Source organism: Ammospiza caudacuta, chromosome 6 (genome assembly GCF_027887145.1).
Source record: "Ammospiza caudacuta isolate bAmmCau1 chromosome 6, bAmmCau1.pri, whole genome shotgun sequence".
NCBI lineage: Eukaryota > Metazoa > Chordata > Aves > Passeriformes > Passerellidae > Ammospiza > Ammospiza caudacuta.
Genome location: NC_080598.1, coordinates 19,087,774 through 19,107,777, shown reverse-complemented (window position 1 = coordinate 19,107,777; position 20,004 = coordinate 19,087,774). Strand labels below are relative to the sequence as shown.

The window sequence follows — 20,004 nt, the reverse complement described above, 5'->3', positions numbered from 1 at the left end:
TTGTTTGTGCCTGGGAATGAAGCTGGCCTTTATTCCAGAAACCTTCCAGGGGCTTTTTGTGGTTTGCCGAGCTCAGGCCAGGCACTGCTGCCCTCTCCCCTGCCTGGCTGCACATCCCTGCTGCTCCCAGCGCACCGGCCGCATCCGCTGGGCTCCGCTCAGGAAGCTGCACGTGGTGCACATCTTCCCTCCCCTCCCCTCCTTTCCTTCTTGCTGTTTCCTCACTTGATAGCCGGACTGGCTCTGATGAGGAGCTGGTGAAGTGAGAGCAGGGAGAGAAGTGGGAAGCCAGGATGTCACTTGACAGTCCAAGGTCTGCACAGCCTGCCTGGGGTGGGAGTTCAGCAGGTCGGGATTGGTTTTTTTTTTTTGAAGCTGCCAGAAATCCCAGCAAGAAGCAAGTACAGAGGTCACTGGAAAACTTCTCTAAAACAGCAAATGTCTGTGTTTCCTCTTAGTCTCCTCCATCAGTTGAGAGTCTCACTGGGCTTTCATTTCCTAGCTTTCAGAGCAAAACCTTTCTGGCCACTCGTGGGTCCTGTGTTTTCCTGATGATCTCAATATCAGAAAAACATCTTTTACAGTGAGAGCAATCATTCACTGGAAAAACCTCCCCAGGGACACAATAGAGTCCCTGTCACTGTAGGTTGTCAAGATATAATTGGGCAGAGTTCTGCATAGTCTCTCCTAAGGTTCCCAGTCTCACAAAAGGTTTGACCAGGTGATCATTTGAGGTCCCTTCAACCTGGGCTGCCCTGTGACTGTGATCTCCTGGCAATATTTGCTCAGCCCAGAAGGTGCCTTCAGTGTTTATTTAAAAAAAATTTAGAACAAAACCTTCTGTCTGTGATGACCTTGTTGTTGAGGTCTCAGCATCATGGTCTTCAAATGTGCTGCATGTACTTGTTACCTGTATACTGGGGTGGTTAGCATGAATAGTGACCTGTCAGATGTGGAAAGGACTTGCCCCTAGCACAGCTCTGTCTTCTCTCTACTGTCCTAATGGGCGAAGAAGTCAGAAACTGCTGCACTTAGGGATGAGGAAAGTTGATTTTCTGACTTGTGAGGAAGACTTGTCAGTTGAATGCCCAGCGCTTAAAACAGAAAAATCTGCCATGGTTTGGGTTGAAAACCCAAGCCAGCAGCTTCACGGGTAGGTACAGGCTGGAGTGGTGAGGGCTGATTCTTAGGCATTAGCAGCTTCTGGTGACAGTGAGCAGACCGTTTTGGGACACCACTGCTGGTATGTTGTTCTTTGTGAGACAGCACTTAATGCAGAGTCTGACAGCCTCCATCAGTCTCTCTAGGGCTTGGCAGGTGTCCAGCAGACTGCCTTCTTTGTACAGGGCTTATTAATGCCTTCCCACCACCTCCAAGCCCTTTGGGGCCCCTCTGTCCTGCACACAGCCCAGCCCACTGTTTGCCATGCTGTCTCCCTGCCCAGCTGCTCCACCTCATCCTATCTCCATCCACTGGCACGAAACCATTTCCTTTCCCTTCAGACAGGCCTACACACCTTCATCTGCTGGCCTGTCCTTTCCAAGGAGCTCTCCTGGGACGTTTCTTTTGCTTGTTTTTCCTTTCTTTGCACACCTTCACTCAGGAGGTGTCTCATCCCCACTTGGGGAGTTTTTTATTTGCCTGTTGTTTTTCCGTGGCTGCCGGGCGCTGCCGAAACCCTTCAGAACCCCTCAGGAGGCTCAGCTCGCGCCTCCGGCCCCTTCGCTGACGGTGCTGCCGCAAGGATGTTGGTGTCTCGGCTCCCATCAGATTTTGTGAAGAGGGGCTTCCTGCGGGGTCAGCATGCTCCATTGTGGCACTTCCCCTGCAGCTGGCTTCCTCCCTCCTGCAGGGCCTAAAAATAGAGCGAGTGCCGTGCTGCTGGGACACACCGGAGAGCGCTGGAGCCGCTGGGGCGGCATCTCCGTCACCGCCACTCGCCAGGCCGGCCCTGGCACTGGTGCTTGTGCTTTTGGCGTGCTGGTGGGCTTTGTTTCAAAGAGGGAAGGAGTGGGAGCCAAAGTCCAGCCTTTCCCAAGTTTGAAGGATCTGTAAGGGAATGTTAAACAAGTGGAGACTGTTATTATTTCAGCCTGGAGAAAAGGAGACTCAGAGATGACCTTATCACTCTCTTCAACTTCCTGAAGGGTGGCTTTAGTGAGCTGGGGGTCGGTCTCTTTCTATGGGCAACAACAGACAGAACAAGAGGACACAGTCTCAAGCTGCACCAAGGGAGATACAGGCTAGAATTAAGGAGGAAGTTTTTTACAGAAAGAGTGGTCAAATACTGGAATCATCTACCCAGGGAGGTGGTGGAGTCACCATCCCTCAATGTGTTTAAAAAAAGACTGGATGTGGCACTTGGTGCCATGATCTAGTTGAGGTATTAGAACATGGGTTGGACTCAATGATCTTAAAGGTCTCTTCCAACCTAGAAATTCTGTGATTCTGTGATTGTGTATCTGGTGTTTTAGAGAAGGGTTTTGCCTTCACTCTGCTCTCGGTGCGTGGCCTTTAGACTTTGCACTTGAATTATCAGAAAATTGTTTAAAAGCTGCAGAGATAAGAAAAACCTTAAACATCACAAGCATGTACAAACAATTTTAATCTTGAGGTCTGTTTATATGTTAGGGCTGTTCCTAAAGGAGAGCTGACAGTCTGATTAATAACTGTGAAACATTTTCACTCATAGCAGAAGAAAACATTTCATTGAAGGGATGTGTCTCCCAACCACTAGTAAGATTCACTGTGTTGCTGTTACCTCTGGGATGTCCCATGTTCTTTCATCCTCATCATGATTATTTTGTTTTCTTCACTGTCCATTAGAAATAGTGACTGCAGTCTTACCTGATTTGTAATTTTTACATGTATGAAATTGCTTTTGAATGGGAAATAAGATTCACTTAGAGAGTAGTAGAACCACAATACTCGAGAACATTAGTTTATCAAAAATGCACTAAATATAAGGGATACACCAGCAAAAAGCTGTGTCAGATTTAACTGAGCTGGTAGTGTTTGGCTGAATAATCACTATGGCTTCACCAGTCTCGTGGTTGGTGAGACCATGGTGATTACTCATGGCAGCAGACTTGAGATAAGCTCTTGTTTCCTGAATGAATAAACTTTTATTCTTCTGTTTTCTGAACCACTCCCAATGCCTCGTTTCAAGCTTTGAACTAGTTATGGTGCAAGTTGCCTGTGTAAATTCAATAAGTTAAAGTAAAAAATGTTGTATTCTCTCTGGAAGAACCTATAACAAAAAAAAAAACACCAGATTTTAAGTGAGATGCTTAAGCAGTACTTTCCCTTTGGTTTAATGGTTCATCTGCCTTTAAAATGTTAGCCAGATAAATATTTGTATGATGTTTAATATAAATAAACCATGTGCCTTACTGTTTATTTTACAAGATATGCTAACTAATAATTTCCATCTCTGCTTAAATATTTAAAACACTGTGCCAGGGTAACTCCTGCTACAGCTGTGAGGATGCTGTAGAGCTCTTGTCATGCCTCCTACATCCTCTGCCTAGTGCTACTCTGTGTTTCCTCTCATTTTGGAGGTGATGAAGTTATTAAAGCTCCAGTGTTGGCAGCTTCAAACACTTTGAGACCCAATTCATGTACATTGTCTGCTGCCATCACACCTCCTGAGCCTTAATTCTGCACACCCATAATTATCCACCCCAGGAGCCAGAATGTCCAGCCAGGCATGAGGGTGCTGCTGGACAGAGCTGTGCAGTAATGTGTCTGCCTCTCACTTTGCCTTGCAGGAATCTACATCCTGATCGCAGTCGGGGCTGTCATGATGTTTGTGGGATTCCTGGGATGCTACGGCGCCATTCAGGAGTCTCAGTGTCTTCTGGGAACGGTAGGAGACGCAAAGTTTGGAGTCACTGGGCACCCTGATCTCCCTGCTGGATGGCACATGGTTGTGCTTCCCTTGCTGGGGTCTTTCCCAGTGAGAGGGGCTGGGAGGATGTGTGAGCACAGAGGTGGGAGCTGGGTGACCTCTGCAAGGAGCAAGGCAGTGCAGTGTGGCTGAGGGCATCTCTGCCCAGCCTGTGGAGCTCTGGCTGAGCTGGCAGGTGAGCTGCAATGTCCTTTCAGTGCCTGGCTGCAGGGCAGAAGGGCTGAGATCAGCAATATTCTTAGAGACTCTTTCTGTGTCACATGTGAACCCCCACCTTGCAGTTATCCCTTCATGGTCTGACTGTCTTACCAAGCACCCACTAAACCCTCTTTCTTAGCTGGTGTCCCCTACAGCATCCCCTCTCACTGTTTCAAGGCTGCCTGTAACAATTCTAGTTCTTTTAAGGAATCATCTACTATTTTTATCTGTTTGGACAAGGAAACTGCAAAGACTTTCCATAATTTCTTAGTGAGAACATCTAGGTATATCCTGGAAAATCCATTACTGAAGTGCTACAGGCGTCCTTGATGTGAGGCAGCAGCTCAGGATTCCTGGCAGAGGATGAGCCTAATTGGATAAACTGTAGCCACACCAAAAGCCTTTACCTTGGGAGCAAGGGAGACCCATTTATTTAAAGCAAGTTCTCACATGTGGTTCAGTTTAAACTTGATGCATAAAAAGTAAAACTGGAAGGGTAAAACATAATTTTTTTTAAATTCAAATGACTTTCCAGCACTTGGCTTCATTGGGCTGGAGGGTTCTTGATAGTGGTATAGCAACTCATGGGTGTGGGCTCAGCTGGGACAGAGAGAAATGGAGCTGCTTGGCCTCACTCTTGCAGATGACTTCACCTCGAGTTGCTGCTGATTCCCAATAATAAGGGAATGCTTTTGCCCAGTGTTGATAAAACACTTCTGAATGTGGTGGATGGGAGCTCCAGTAGGAGTTTGGAGGCATTATCCCAGCTGCTGGGAATACAAGGAGCCTGCACACAAATCTGACAGGGGTTATTGGAGCACAGTTTGGCAGCTTTGGGTTTTTATTTTGCTTTGTTAATGCAAGTGATGACAGACACTGAAGTACCTCTCTCTCCCTCCTGAAGCTGGAGGATTGGAAGGGCAGATGGTACAAGGTACCCAAGGTCCGACAGGGAAACCGGCTGCTCTGGCTGAAATTAGCAGCTCTAGCTGCTGTGCACTGCCCGTGTTTGCTCACACCTTGGCTTGCCAAGACAAGTCTGGAGATGCCCCATGAGGATGCTTTCTGCTGGGAAGGCTCCCACTGTGTTCCAAGGACATTTCCAGGCCACATCCTTGGGGTGTTTTAGGGAAGCAGCCATGCTCCCCTTTCTTCCACCTAGCTGAGGGAGTGACTTTGGGATTACTGCAGAAGGGAGAAGTACAGGAAGCTCCATGCTATTAAAATCCTGTGCCAAAAGTGGCATGGAAGCTGAGCAGCAAGACCTAAGGAGACTTGGCATGGAGCAGGCTCTGCTCCCTGGAAAGGGGCTGCCTGGCCAGGACCACCACTATATTCCCATAGCATCAAGCTGCATCTCCTGGTATTCTGGAGCTGGCTTACAGAACCACTGAATCTGCAGGAAGCTGTACCTCCACATCTGGGATAAATGAACCATCCTTCACTGAAGGGTAACTGCAGGAGTGAGCCCTAGTGCTTAACCAGACTTACAGTGGCATTGCACCCGAGGTTTAGGGTGGTGGGAGTCCTTGCAGGGGATGTGGGACCTAGTCTTTCAAAGATGCTCCTACAAAATTAGGTGTTCACATAGGAGTTGATTGTTCAGGAACTGTACAAGGATGTTGGAAGTCCCTTCCTGCTGTCAGGTTAATAGTTTTGTTTTCATTTTGCTGATAACCCTTTGCTTTTGCATGTGAGAGCCAGGTCATAGCTCCTGTTTCATCTGTTGTTGGAGAAAATGTGCTGAATGTGTTTTGAGCAGAGTCTGCTCAGGAGCCAGGGGCTGTTTTCCCACGCTGTACTGTAATTTTGTCTGTCCTTGACTGCATTCACCTCTTTTGCTTCTTGACTTCTCCCACTTTGGGGCTTTTCCCAGGAAGAAGTCACTGAGTGATGTTGTCACAGAGGTGATGTTGGCTGCCTATGGAGCATGCCTCTCTGTGCCTTCTCATGTGATCCTGATGTATGAGTTTACAGCTTCCCATTCCCAGTCCAACTGACCAACAACCATCACAATGTGTTCCTGGGATCTGAACAAAAAGGGAGGGTGGCAGGGAGGAATGCTGAAATTGCACAAACAGGGTGGGACTGTGGGAAAACGTCAGTGTTAGTATTTATGCAAAAAACTGCAGTAGCCTTGCAGGGCTGTGGATGCCAGAGCTGGCCATAAATCACACCCTGACATCCCCAGCTCCTCAGCAGCTGAAATGTGCTTTTAACCCTGCACTGGCAATTCCACTCCTCAGAGCATTTGTGGCAGAGCAGAAACCTTGTCTGGATTGTCCTGCAGGTGCATGAAGCAGAGCAATGTATCTTGTGGCATCTTGATCCCTGCCAGTCCCTTTGTGGGAAAGGTTTTGTTAATCCCTGCTCAACAACCTGGACATGGGTGGCATGTGATGAGTTACAGGAAAATGTGTTTGGGCTCAGTGCATGTATGAGAGAGAAAATGGTTTGAAGTCAGATGACACCTTGCTCTGATTTGTCAGTGGAAGTACTGCTCCACACCTCTCCCCACCTAATTGCTGCAGATATGTTAAGGATCCCTCTCTTGATTTGTCTTTGCAGTTCTTCACTTGCCTGGTGATCCTGTTTGCCTGTGAAGTTGCAGCTGGAATTTGGGGTTTTGTCAACAAAGACCAAGTAAGACTCTAAAACCTGTATTTGTGGGACTGGGAGGCTGGGGCAGAACGGCAGCAGATCCCAGCATGAGCTGTTTTGCTCACAGACTGCTCCCAGATTGGGTAACAGGGGCTTGGGTTAGCAGTGTGACCTGGGCAGGCCACCTCACTGCTCTTGGCCGGGCTGATGAACTTTAAATGTGAGTGCTTGACGGGAGCAGCTGCCCTTAGGGTGTGTGGTGCGATGTCTGCAGTAAAAATAGCCCGTCTCACTTGGGTCCCCTCCGAGCTGCCACGCTGTCAGTCACAGGGGGAGTGGATTCGTGCATGGAGTTGTGAAGGAAAGCCATCTGCACATCCTCAGTGCCAGGGAACAGCAGTGAGCCCGGGCGGGAAGTGCCAAAGGGCGGGAATGCCGTTCAGGGAGAGCCTGCATGAACGGCATTGCTTGGTGCTTCCTGCCCTTCCCCAGTGCCATAGAACCTGCTTCAGCCGTTTGTCTGTCAGCGCTGAGCTTGCTGTGATCCGTGTGCTGTGCACACATTAGGGGTCCAAGTCCTGTGTCTGTCCTGCTAGGCACCCTCCTAGGGACTGCTCAGATAAGGTTCCCTGGCTGGAGGAGCTGAACTGAAGGGTAGAACTGGAAATTGCAGCTTTCCCCCTTCTGTTTCTGCTCATCTTCTCTTCCCTTCACTTTCCCACATGTGGTCACATGTGCTCACACACACAGGTTTGGTCTCAAAATGCAGAACTGCCTGTGCATGGGAACGGTGGCTGTGCTGCAGCAAGCAGCAGCCTGGGTGCTGATCACTGGGCCTCAGGGCTTTGGAGGAGAGAAGGGAACTGCTTGTGCTCAAAGCCAAGGTTACACTCTCTGGCAGAGTAGGAAATGTGTTTACTTTCCTGAGATGTTAGCCAGCTGAGTAAGTAGGTCCTGGCCTGCTCAGCTTTCTCGTGCATGTGAGCAGTGGCTCCCAGGCTCCGTGTGAATGGGAACTTCCTGGCAGTCATTCGGGAGAGAGCACGACTTCACTGGAATAAACTCTTCTGTGGCTAAACATTATTATGCAGGCACAGTGCTGTTTCCTAGCAACTTTAGTGAACTAATTAACCTCTGCAAAGGGGCTGTGCCTCCTGCAGATGTTAGTTTGTGAATCCTGAAGAGTCCAAGATGTGCAACTGCAACCGACAGCAAAAAAAAGTGAAGGCTGAGTAAGGAGGGACTCCACGGCTGTTGTGTCCCATCCTGGGGAGAAAGAGCTTGGCCACTAGCTGAGGATTTGCCAGTACAGAACTGATGACCTCAGCCCCCAAAATTAATTTTGCAGTTTAAAATGAAGGGTGGCAGTCTGTTGGCATCAGCTAGTTTTGCAGCCTTGATGATGAATGGGCTATTTTGAAATCCCTGCTCACAAAGCAGGCTTGCTTCTCCCTGCCTTGGCTGGGAGCAGCACAGGCTGGGAGGGAAGCACTGAATCACCCCAGCCACCAAGAAATGCTTCCAGAAGGGACACTTTTTCTCAAAGCTGAAGGCAGTCTCTCCCTCAGCTTGCCTTCTTGGAGATGCTGTAAATTCAGAATGGGGAGGCAATAAATAGGATTTTTTTTTTAAATTTTTATTTTTATGTACCAGATTGAAATGGTTTGGTTGGAGAATATCATCCTCCAAAGCAAGCTTTTTTGAGTAGTGATGAAAGAGTTCTGGGATAATTGATTGAAATTGTGCATCATCTTGCTGCAGCTTCTTTTTTCGTATGCTAATCCAGCCTGTGCTGCCAAGAGCAGATGTTCCAGAAAGCATTTTCCCTTCCTTGCTTTTATGTTTTTCTTTTGCTTCTCTTGCATGGCCTTCTCTCACCTCTCTCTCTCAAATTATTGAAAGGTGTTAGAGGAGAAGTCACAAGGCCAGTTCCCTAAAAGTTAGGAGATTTCTGCACTGTGGAGCAGGCCCTCATGGGTGGCTGCAGTTCACCAGCCAGGTGGCAGGGTTAGAGTCTGGATAAGGTGTCTCACATAACCACTTACAGGACAGCAGTGTCTGTAGGGATCTAGCAAGGGTTTTAAATCCATGTAAATGCACCTAAGCTTCCTGACCCAAATGAGCTGTCTGACCAGGCTTTAGTGTGCAATCTCTCCCAAATTCCTGCCATCCCCTCCAAGCCACTCAGTAAACTGAGGTGCCTGTATTTACAGACAGCCTTGCCTGTGCGCCCCACCTCCTCCTGACTTTTCCAGCATGTCCAGCTTCTGCAGCCTCAGTGAGAATTGTGTTGCCTGCCTGCTTTGTTTATGTGTGGTTCAAAATGAGATGTTTCTGCCTTCCTGAGCCCAGCAGCACATCCACGTGGGCTGAAGGTTATCTCAACTTCTGGCTCACCCTCCTGGCCTTGGCTGTCTTTATCTCCTAGACAGAGCCTGTGGAGGCCTTGGATAGTGTTGTCTGAAATTTGCTGGCTCGTGGATGGGATTCTTAATATTTGTGACAGCTGGAGCCCTATGAAAGACATGCTTTTTTACACGTACAAACAAATGGTGTCCAAATCTATTCAAAAACTGCTCATCTTACTGCAAGTGCTATTATTGGGAACCTGTTCTTCAGGCACATCTGCTGGGTAGGTTTTCTCCTCCTCCTCCTCCTCCTCCGCTTCCTCTGGCTGAAAAGGAGTTTTCCTGTGTCCTTCCTAGATAGCCAAAGACGTGAAGCAGTTCTACGACCAAGCGCTTCAACAGACGCTCATGGGAGAGCCAGATGCAAGCAACGCCAAAGCTGTAGTGAAGACCTTCCATGAAACGGTAAGGTGGTGGTGCTTGTGCTAGAGAACTAATAATGGAAGTCAGGAAAAGGGGTGGGAAAAGCAGAGTCTAAAGTGCAGATACTACGTGCAGGTCTTAGCCTATCAAGTTTGTTGTTGTTACATTTTAAGAAGCAGAGTTGTGCTCTCTTCAGTATTCTCTCCATCACATGGTGCTGGGAAGTCTGGACCAAACTTTGATTAAGTTGCCTTTCATTTATCTCAGCATCCCTGTTTAAGTAAAATTCAATGGAAGAAGAATGTAGCTCTGAGATTATAGGATCAGGATATTAATCCTGATACTTGGTCCATTCAGCAGGAAACAAAATCCCGGGGAAGAGCTGGGTTCACTCTCCTCCAGAAAATCTATGCCAGATCTGTCTGGGACTATTGTAGGAAGCAGCTGCATTGCATGGAAATAAAAAAGTCAGTTTGGTGACTTATTCCCCACCCTTGTTTTCCCCTCCAAGATGCCTCCTCAATCTTGGGTGACTTCAAGAATGTGTAATGGTGGGGAGAGCATTGCATAAGTGTTTGCTGTCTGCTGATGTTGGCTTTCCATTGTTTCTCTTTTCCTCTCTCCATGTAGCTGGACTGCTGCGGTTCTGATATTATGACAGCGACTTTCACTCCTGTGTGGAGGGATGACCTCTGCAGAAAGGACGCCCTGAAAAGCTTTTTTGAGGTAGGCACAGCTGCTCTTCAGTCAGCACAGCTGTTTCAGGAAACCTTTGCTACCAAGGAAATTTGGGGATTTATTGGAAAATAAATAAAGGGTAGAGATTTCATTTATTTGGGAATGGTGTAGAAGGATGTTAAAGGTTCCCATTTGGTTCTTCCTTTGCTGTTCCTGCTTGAGGGGACTGACAGGTGCAGAGGGGTGAAGTCTGGTTGGAAGTCCTGGGGCCAGGACCTGGGGACATAAGTGAGACCAGGGGGAAGCTGACCTGCCATTTTGGTGCTGGGGCTGGCTGTGGGGAAAGCAGGCTGACTGACTGGTGTGCTTCTCTGCCTCAGAACTCCAACTGTCACAAAAAAATCGATGAGCTCTTCTCCGGGAAGCTCTACCTGATCGGTATCGCTGCTGTCGTGGTTGCTGTGATCATGGTAAGTGTGGCAGCCTGGTGGGACAGGGAAAAGCCACCTCAGGGCAACCTGGTCCTCTTCCAGCTGGGCTGGATCTGTCCCTCTCCTCTGGATGCCCCTGGAACTCTGCATGCATCACCAGCCTTATGCACCACAGGGCTCTGGAGCGTGGCAAGACCAAGGGCTTCATCATCCTTCTGGGGAGCCAGGATGTTAGGGGAGGCACCTGGCAAGCTCAGTAGAGCAATAGCACCTGCAAACCCAGCCAAAAGGGCAGAGCACCACTGAAACCTCCTTCAAAACCACTTGTTCTACAGGCTGCCATGTTTTGTTGCTGGGGTCTGCAGTGGGAAGGGATTTGCTTGCTTTGTTCTGTTGGGTTTGCTCCCTAGTGAGGCCGGGTGTTGTGGGGGTGTAACATGGCATCTGTGCAAAGGCTGGGCTGTAGTGCTGGAGGGATTTCGAGGCATTTTCTGTGTAGCTGGCAGCCAAAAAGTTTGTCAGGTACTACCACTGCTGCCAGTGAGAGATGGGAGGACAGCTCCTTATCTCAAATTGGCCAACTCCATGTGAAAACAGCAACAAAGGTGTAGCATCCCTGCCCTTACCTCTGGCATGAGAGTGTTAATGTGGAGTGGGGGACCTTGGGATGGGGGGAATTCTTGCATCGTGCTGGTTGTTGTCTCAGTGGTGCCCCTGTGTCTCTCAACAGATCTTTGAGATGATCCTGAGCATGGTGCTGTGCTGTGGCATAAGGAACAGCTCCGTCTACTGAGCCGTGAGAGCCGGGCAGGGGAAGGGGGGATCAGGGTGGACGGCGCTAGAGGGGACCCCAAGTGCCACCGAGTGACCAGGAGACATTTCAACAACAGACAAAGAAAATTGTGTATATAAATGCTTCCAATATTACCATACAGTACTTATCATTTTTATTTTGAAGTACTTTTTTTTTTTTTTTTTAAATAAATAAAACTTTCCCGTATCTTTGTGGCTGAGTTAGTTACACATCAGTTTTGTGTGATGGGAAAGCTGCTGTAGCAGGAGATCAAGTCCTTCCTCCTCCTTCCCCACGCCCAGTAACTCAGAAGTAACACTGGTGGAAGATGTGTGGAGGAGAAGGGTGCAGCCTGGTCTCAGAAAACTTTGCCTTGGTTTTACCAACTTTTTTGATTGGATGCTGAAGCAGAATTCAGTGTTTTTGTTAATTTGTACTCATCTTTTCCAGCCATCACCCCACCTCCCTGGTGTTTCCAAGCTGTCCGTAGGGAAGCCTGGCTGACTGTCCAAAGCCTGGGAGAGAGGAGGGGAAAGGATGCAGACTTCATTGCCTGGGTGCAATGTATCCCAGGGGAAACACAGGCATTGTTCCTCTCCAGCCTGTTTCCATTCGTAGGTCAATCCTTAACAGAAGTCATGCTGAAACTATTTTACTCTCTAATGAGTAAAAATATTTTATGGTTTTGTGATTTCTTTTTTTCTTGGGGCTATAATTTTATAAATTGGCTCAGTTGCATTAATTCATTGCATTAAAAGGTCAGTGGCTGGGGGTGAATTTTAGTCCCAGTTTTTCAAATATAACACACTAAAAATTAAATTACTTTTTTAATGTCCTTCAGTGTTTCATTATAGACATATGTTTCAAGGAGAATCTAGTCCTATACCAAGTTTCCAATGTTAAGCTAATGCTCGCATAGAAATGATATTGGAAAAAGAAGAAAACATAAAAAAAAGTCCTTGACTTTAGAAATCCTGCTTTTATGTACTGCAGGATGATGCTTGGGTGTTCCCAACTATATGTGTACATGCTTAAAATTTCATCTTTGCATCACTCTCTTTTTCAGTGAAATTATTCTTAATTATAGCATATTGTCACACACTGTAATATTGCTGAGAAATTGTCATAATCTGATTGTGAAAAAAAGGTTCTTTTTAAGACCTTCCAGTTATATTAACAGCAGATCAGCTTATAAAATCAAGGTAATTTAGCATGTTAGATCACACCAGTTGAAACACATTCTTGTGATCTGGTAACTTTGGTTATCACTTTGATGTCTGTGGCTTCTTTTATATGCCACTCTGTCACCATGTAGATAGAGGGGGAGAGTGACCCAGGAGCTATGTAATAAAATCAGAGTGTCACTAAAAAGATGATCTATATGTATAGTTCTATAGATATATATTTTTAAGCAAAGCCTTTTCCTTAGCCGTACGGGCACTTGAGCTGGAAATTATAGTATCTCAGCTCTTTTGCCACCTTGAAGCAGGTGGGGGGAGGAGTTTAAATTAGTGATCACTTTCCCCACTTCAGGAGTATTTCTGTTTCTTAAAGTTTTTCTCCCCCCTTGTCACAACAGAGAGCTTCAGATCTGATAGGGAGGGAGGCCTGTGACCATCAATCATTTTCAAACTAGTACCTTGTCCACTGCACGTGGCTGTCATGGCTGTTGCCATTACAGGATAGAAGATTCCTGCACTGGGGCAAATTGATCCATTCCGAAGTTTTTCTTCCCTTCTACTCCCCCCTTTCCTCTTCCTGCCTTTTAGTATATAGGGCCTTTAAAAAGTATATAGGTAAATATATATAGATATATATATATATCAAGTTGTGCTGGGTAAAGAGGAGGAAGTGCTTCAACAGATCTTCATATTGAGAGGTTGGACAAGAAAAGATCCAGCCTTAGAAATAGCCTTAAAGCAACACTGCCCTGAATGTCCATGTTGTGCACCCATTGAGAATGAGGTGAGGTTTTGCAGTAGGTAACCCCTTCCCCTGCTCCCCAGCGTAGCTCCTTCAGGTCATCTACTCTGTTCCGTGGCCATATGTATATGCATCATCCAAGCATGTGTGTTTACATCTATGTGCACCAGGATTGTCAGCATACAGAATGGATGTGTAACTTGCCACCTTTTTTGTTGACTGTTGGTAAATGTGTATAAATATGCCATTAAGCATTTCAATTCTGTTTTCTTTTCCTTATACCGTATTTTTGATATTGTTCAGTATTCAGTTGATGCTGTGTACATAGCTGGAGCTCTGTTTGAAGACAGACTGGGTCTCGATGCTGGTCAGGTGTGTCCTCAGACATTGTACTTTAAGGGTTTGAGCTGTCCCAGGCAGGAGCAATTGGGAGAAAGTGGTACTTGGAGAGGGAATTTGAGAGCTGTGAGAGGAGGAAGAGCAGGAATTTTGCTCAGAGTGTGTCTCACATGGGGTACAATTCTCTGGCTCATTTCCGAGGTGGCTTACCATTGTGGAGAGTTCCAGAGGCAGCTTCCTGAGCCATCTCCTGTTTCTGTGGCTGCTGCAGGAAAGGTGCTCAAGGAGGGGAACAGCTAGAGAGGGGTGATGGGAGCAGAGACAGAAGGATGCTTGCAGAGAGGACAATGCTTTCTTTAGTTACCAGCTGAGTCCCCACACTTGATGGAATGGTCCTCAGCTGGAAGAGTCAGCCCTGAGAGAACAGGGACAGAGAGGAACCATCATGCTTAAGAACAATGAAGTCGTTGAGAAACCCTCTCTGAAAAAAAATACTCACTTGGGTCTCCTGTGAAGCTGGACCTGAGTTAACACAAACTAGAAAGGGAGCTATGAAGGGCTGAGGGGACTCGTCCCATTGCAAGCCCTCAGGATCCAAAAGCCACAGGGTTCTTCTGCCAGTTGGTCAGCCCCAAAGCTGGCTGAGGTGAACAGGGAAAACCCTCTAGGCAGGGCCCCTGCTCTGCCCAGTGCCTCTCCTGCATACTGTGCCTTTGTGTGTGCAGCATGGCAGCCTGTACTGCTCCTCTCCACAGCCCTGGGGAAGAAAAGGATGGAATTGCAGGCTGTAAATACAGACCCCTCCCTCTCCATGGAAGCATCCCTCCTGGAGCTAGTGGCAGCTGAGAAAAGGGCTGTGAGCTGAGGTGGGGATGAGGAGTGTCAACTGTCCAGGTCTGAGTTCAAAGACCACATCCAAAGGTCAAACAGAGCCGCTGACAGCTTAACTGAATACTTGGGATTTTTTTCATACTGTGGAGCATGCCACAAAGCAGTGTGTTTAACTTCTTTCTGCCTTTTTTTTTTTTAAGAAATGAAACAAAAATCAATTTAATAAACATTTCTCATAGTGTGCATAGTGTGATGAACTGCTGCAATTTTACAACCAGTTAACCTTAACACCAGGATGCTTTGTGAACCAGGCTTTGACAGCATGGGATTTTACAGCCTCTGGGAGGGGGGCCTGCAGGCAGGCTGAGTATGCATCTGGACTGGTGCTGAGGGAAGGCAAAAAGGTTGCTTGCTTGAAATGGTGCCTGCTGTAGTTGTGCCCCTCCCCAAGGGAAGGGGGGCACAGCTGTAGGGGAGGCTAATATGGATTGCAGAAAGAGTGACTGTGCTGAAATTCGGCACAGGCTGGAGGGGGGTGTGGTGGTAGTCCTGTGCACACTTGAGGGGCTCCTCCTAAAGTGACCAAAAATTGCCCAAAATGTCTTGTGCTGCCATCTGGATGGGGACTGGGCTGTTAATGCCACTGCTGCTGCTCCCACCTGCCTCTCCACACCATCAGGGGAAAGTCTGCCTGGGAGCGAGGTGGGCAGCCAGGTGCTGTGATCCCTCAGCTGCTTGCCTTCCTCTGTCCTGTCCTGGACTTTGCACTGTGTTTGAAGCAGGAATGTCCTGCAGCAGCTGCCAGCCATCGCCTGTGCTGGTATAGAGAGGGAGGGGATGCAGGATGAGGGAGGGCAGGGAGGGAACGCAACGTTGAGCTGCTGCAAAGAAAGGCAAGCCCTGCTCCCAGTGGCTGTGCCTGTGCTTCGAGATCATGTCCATCTGTTGTTCTTTCACTTGTTTACCTGAATGTTAATGGAGTCGGACATAATGACTTCTGGAAAGAAAAAAAAAAGTGATATTTAAAAACAATAAACAAAAAAATAAACAAAGCAATTCCCCCTTGTTAGTAGATTTTTAATGATGTGTTGTCAGATCTTGTTTCCTTCCATCGCGTACTGATTTCTGCCACGTCTTCCAAGGGAACGGGCATGTCTCATTCTTGTATTCAAGCAAAATTTGGGCTGCAGGGAAGACTGTCCTCAGCTGACCCTCTAGGTGGTTTCCCATGAATGTGATGCTCTTTGCTTCATGCCTTAAAACGTTTGGATTGTGACACTGCATTGTTGCTCCAGATGGGGATAAAATTATTCCAGCCTCTGGAGCTAGGATTAAGCTGATGTGAGTCACTGTCAGACCCAGGCTGGTGTTTGAGGGGGAGAAACAATAGTGGAGACTAACTGGCAAAGCACAGCATGTATCTGGCATCCAGGGTGTGTGCCTTGGGACCTCAGCCTGCAGTTATAGCTGGGATCTTAAACCTTCCTTAGCCAAGTGGGAAGGTCCCCTTTGTTTGCACTTCAGTCCCCTTTATTTGCTCTTCAGGTTTGAGTACGAGCATTGATCTGCTTGAAACAGATGAGCTGAATATGATAGTGGGAGAGGACTGGGTAAAACAGGCCCCTTTAAGGTTGTGTGAAGATATGGGTTATCCTTGGAGAACAGCAGTCCTGCCATGTGAGGCCACGGGGATAAGCGAGTGTGAGGGGAAGAGTGGGTGCAGTGCTTGCAGCTTGTTTGTGCTCATATTGCACAGACAACTCTGGCTTACACTTCTCTTTAACATTTTTCTCCAGAGGTCTGAAGGACCTGGAAAGTCACTGGAGACCTTAATGTGGAATTCCACTGCCTAGGAATGTGACTGTGGAATCTTTTTATTTTTCTTGTGAAGCAAGATTTTTCAGGAATTAAAAATAAAAACATGAATTTTTCTAAACTAGACCATGCCAGGATTTTTTCCAGTGGAAATTCTTTTCCTCCTCCCTCCCAAACTGTTGTTTTTTTCTTTTTAAAACCTCCTAGTGTTTCTAATGAGAAGTTATGGAGGTATTTTTTACTTTGGCAGTCTCTGTTTCATAAGCTTCATCTGGGCTGTTTGTTTTCTAAGCAGCAATGAGCCTAATTGTCTGGTACTAAGACTACTGTGATTAACATGCATTTTTGGCTCATGGCATTTCCTAATCAGAGGTTGTCAAAGCTGTAACCAAGAGTTGCAATATTGTCTCAGGAGGGAATAAATCCCACCAGCTCTCATGCCAGAGCTGTTGATGGTGGAGGTTTCTGCAGAGGAAAGCACCCTCAGTGCTGGATGTGGCTGCACCCTCCCCTGCCTGCCAGCTCTGCCTGCTGCGCTCAGGGATGAAGGATGTGTTGGTGGCTGTGCTCACATTCCTGCTCTGAACCACTGCTTCCTTTGCTGGGCATGATAGCACAGCCCTTCCAGGTAGGGGAGGAAAAAAGGTGACCATTTCAACAACCTCATTCACTATCAGGGCTGTGGAAGGGCTGGGAACTGTGGCTGCACCAGGGAGTCGGCAACAGTGAAATTACAGCCCCCAGGGAGGAACCATCTGCCACCAGTGGGTACTGAAGGGGAGAGAGAAACATGTACCTACCTGACCAGCTCTTGAGCAAGTGGTACACACAGGCTGGGAACTCCAAGTCCTGTAAGTACCACACTGTGCACCTGAACTAGATAGAGGCTGCATATTTTTCCTGACCACTCCCCAGTTTCAGCCTGGGGAGAATCACATTGTCTTGCACAGGGCATAACCCAAGCAATGGGGTGCAGAACATCCCACTGCCTTGCACAGGGCATAACCCAAGCAATGGGATGCAGAAATGCTGTTCGGGGCAACGCCTTGAGCTGACCTCTGGTGGCCTGTTGTTTTCACTTCAGTGCTCAGGGACCTGGAGCAAAAAGAAAATACGTCCCAGGTGCTAAAAGTCCTGCATAACCGAAAGCCACGTTGTTTTCACACTTGCAAACACATTAGAGGGTATAAAAACTGTGCAACCACTGTGGTGTGCCCGGTGTTTCTCACTGGATTTAGATGACCCAGCTCAAGTGCCAATGGTTGCAAGTAACACTTCTAATTACAGTTTAATCACACCTTTTAGTTTTTTCTTTTTTTTGAAAAAAGTGTTTCTTGGCCCTGCTTTGCTAGGGCATTCCCTCATGCCAGAACACAGCTTTGCTGACTACTGAGAGGTGTTGGTGTTGGGCCAGGAGAGATGGCATGCACACAACACTCTGCCTGCTGGCTGCAAGCAAACTGCTGAGATTTCCTCCAGCAAGGATTCGTTCTGTTAATGCAAGGCTCAGTGTTGGTTGATGGCGCTCCCACAGGTCTTGTTAGAACAAGAGATCTGGGGAGTTTTAGGGTTCTGTGGGGTTTTTTTGTTAATGTTAACTTCAAGGCCACTCAGCTGGTTCCAGTGACCTTTTTCAGCCTTTCATTATGCCTTTTTTTTTGTTTTCTTTTTTTTTTTTAGTATCAGGCACTTTGGGGCAGGGATAGGAAAAAGGAAAAAGCAGGAAGATTGGGAAAAGGGTTTTCTTGGTGCAAATATTCTGTAGTTAAATCAAAATGAACAGACACCCCCAACTGTTTTTGTTTCTTTTAAACAACTAGAGTAATTGCAGAGAGTATTAATTTGCTCATAAAGGACTTCCCTCCCACACATGTCATGTCTCTAACAAAAAAAAAGGGGTTGTGGTGTCTCCCTGCAGGTCCTCTATAGGCTGGCAGTAACATTGTTATTTGAAGAACAGAGTTGATAAAGACCTTCATAGCCTGCCTGCATTAAAACTCACTCCACAGGAACTAATTTCATGTAGTTACCTTAGGGGAAAATAGCACCAACATGGTAAACAGCACTGGAATAAATCTAATCTGTTGCAGGATCAAATGAAAGTACAAAGGAAAACAGGTAAACTCAATGTAGAAGAGAGGTGGTATCAAGCACTGAATTCTGAAAACCCACCCCACAAGGAATTTCAAGGTCATTTGTAGGATTTCATTCTGGCAAATGGGAGAGGACAACTCATTTATTTCCTTCAGGCTGTACCAGTCTGGCTTGGTGTGACTGCATTCTTCCAGCAGAGAAGGCTGCGGCGGTCATGACTCCGCTTCTCCTTTTTGCCTGCAGGAAAATAGTCCTTTCCCACCCCACCTCCCCTCAAGAACTGCATGTGGCCACATCTGAGGAACATCCCTTCCAGATGCAGGAGATGTTGAAAAATGCATCATATTGCTCTGTCTGACTTTCAGGATCTGGGTGGCTGTTGGGGAATGGCCTGCTGCTTTCCTACGGCCATGGGAAGGGGGACCAGTGGTCTCTGCCCCAGGCTCCGAGGGAAGGAGCAGCAGCAGGAGCCTGCCAGGGAGCAGCGGAAACATCTACTGGAGGGGGCCAAAAGACAGATTTATTTGCAGGAAAGGAGTGGAGGCGCCAGAGATGGGGCTGGGGCTGCTGTGCATTTTCACATGCCACTCCCACGCACAGGGACGCGCTGGCTTCCTGCAGACACATGGAGCCATCCCCACAAATGAGCGGCCCTTCGGAGCCTGGATGCAGCCCGCTCATTTGGATGATGGCCTGTCCTGCAGCCCAGTTCCACCTTCCAGCCCCCTCTTCAAGCCACTCAGTTCAGGCCAGCAAGGGGAAAACACTTTCCCATCTGTTGGTCTTCAGACTCTGACTCATTATTTTTATTTCAGCTGTCGCCAAGCAATAGCGAAAGTCCCAACACACCAACATTTCCACTGCTGCAAGCTGCCTTGCCCTCAGCCACCAGAGAATGAGCAGCTCAGCCTCAGTTCTCCTTCTCTTCTCTTCTCTCACAGATTCTGTCACAGAATAGGCTGAGCTGGAAGGGATCCACTCAGATCATCAAGTCCAACTCTAAAGTGAATGGCCTGTATGGTGATCAAACCCATAGCCTTGGGTTTTATTAGCACCATGCTCTAAACAGTTGAGCTAATTTCATGAATAAAAACCCATGAAGGAGGAAAAGGGTACATTCAGGTTCCTTAGCCATCAATACAGCATCCAGGCAAAAAGTGAGAACTTGTAGCCCCTGGAAAGGGAGACATGGGGCTTGTCCCTGAAGGCACCCACACCCACAGGTGACAGGGACACTGGAGATGGTGTTGCCCTCTCCTGCTCCTTTGAGCCCCTCATCTAACGAAGAACCACGGCTCAAAACAAGACTGTGCCATTGTCTGCATCGCTCTGTTGTACCCTGCTTGTCTCCACTCTTACAAAAATGGGACATGACTCCACATCCTTTTTTCTGCCTGCTCCTTATTAAGCTCAGAGACTCTCCTGCTGTCTCCCCAACACCCTAGACTGTGTTACACAGCACCAGCAGCCTGTTTTACCCAGGTTTACTCTTCCTTTTGTTTGCCCATTTACTGCTCTTCTCCTTTCCATTCCTGCTCACCTACTTCTTGTTTTCCTTTCCTCCCTCCATCTGGATACCCATTTAGATGCCTGTGACCGTACTACCATATGCGTACACAT

The 20,004-nt window shown here is 47.5% G+C and overlaps 1 protein-coding gene across 1 annotated transcript in view; it reads left to right on the top strand.

Annotated features, from left to right (window-relative positions):
- Positions 1 to 14,716, top strand: part of CD81 (CD81 molecule) — a 33,920-nt gene extending 19,204 nt beyond the window's left edge. The window contains exons 3-8 of the mRNA XM_058807829.1: positions 3,771 to 3,868; positions 6,677 to 6,751; positions 9,415 to 9,522; positions 10,111 to 10,206; positions 10,539 to 10,628; positions 11,320 to 14,716. Coding sequence (XP_058663812.1) covers positions 3,771 to 3,868; positions 6,677 to 6,751; positions 9,415 to 9,522; positions 10,111 to 10,206; positions 10,539 to 10,628; positions 11,320 to 11,382 — 530 coding nt within the window. The 3' untranslated portion in view covers positions 11,383 to 14,716. The remainder of the gene's footprint in view (positions 1 to 3,770; positions 3,869 to 6,676; positions 6,752 to 9,414; positions 9,523 to 10,110; positions 10,207 to 10,538; positions 10,629 to 11,319) is intronic.
- The last annotated feature ends 5,288 nt before the right edge of the window (positions 14,717 to 20,004 follow it).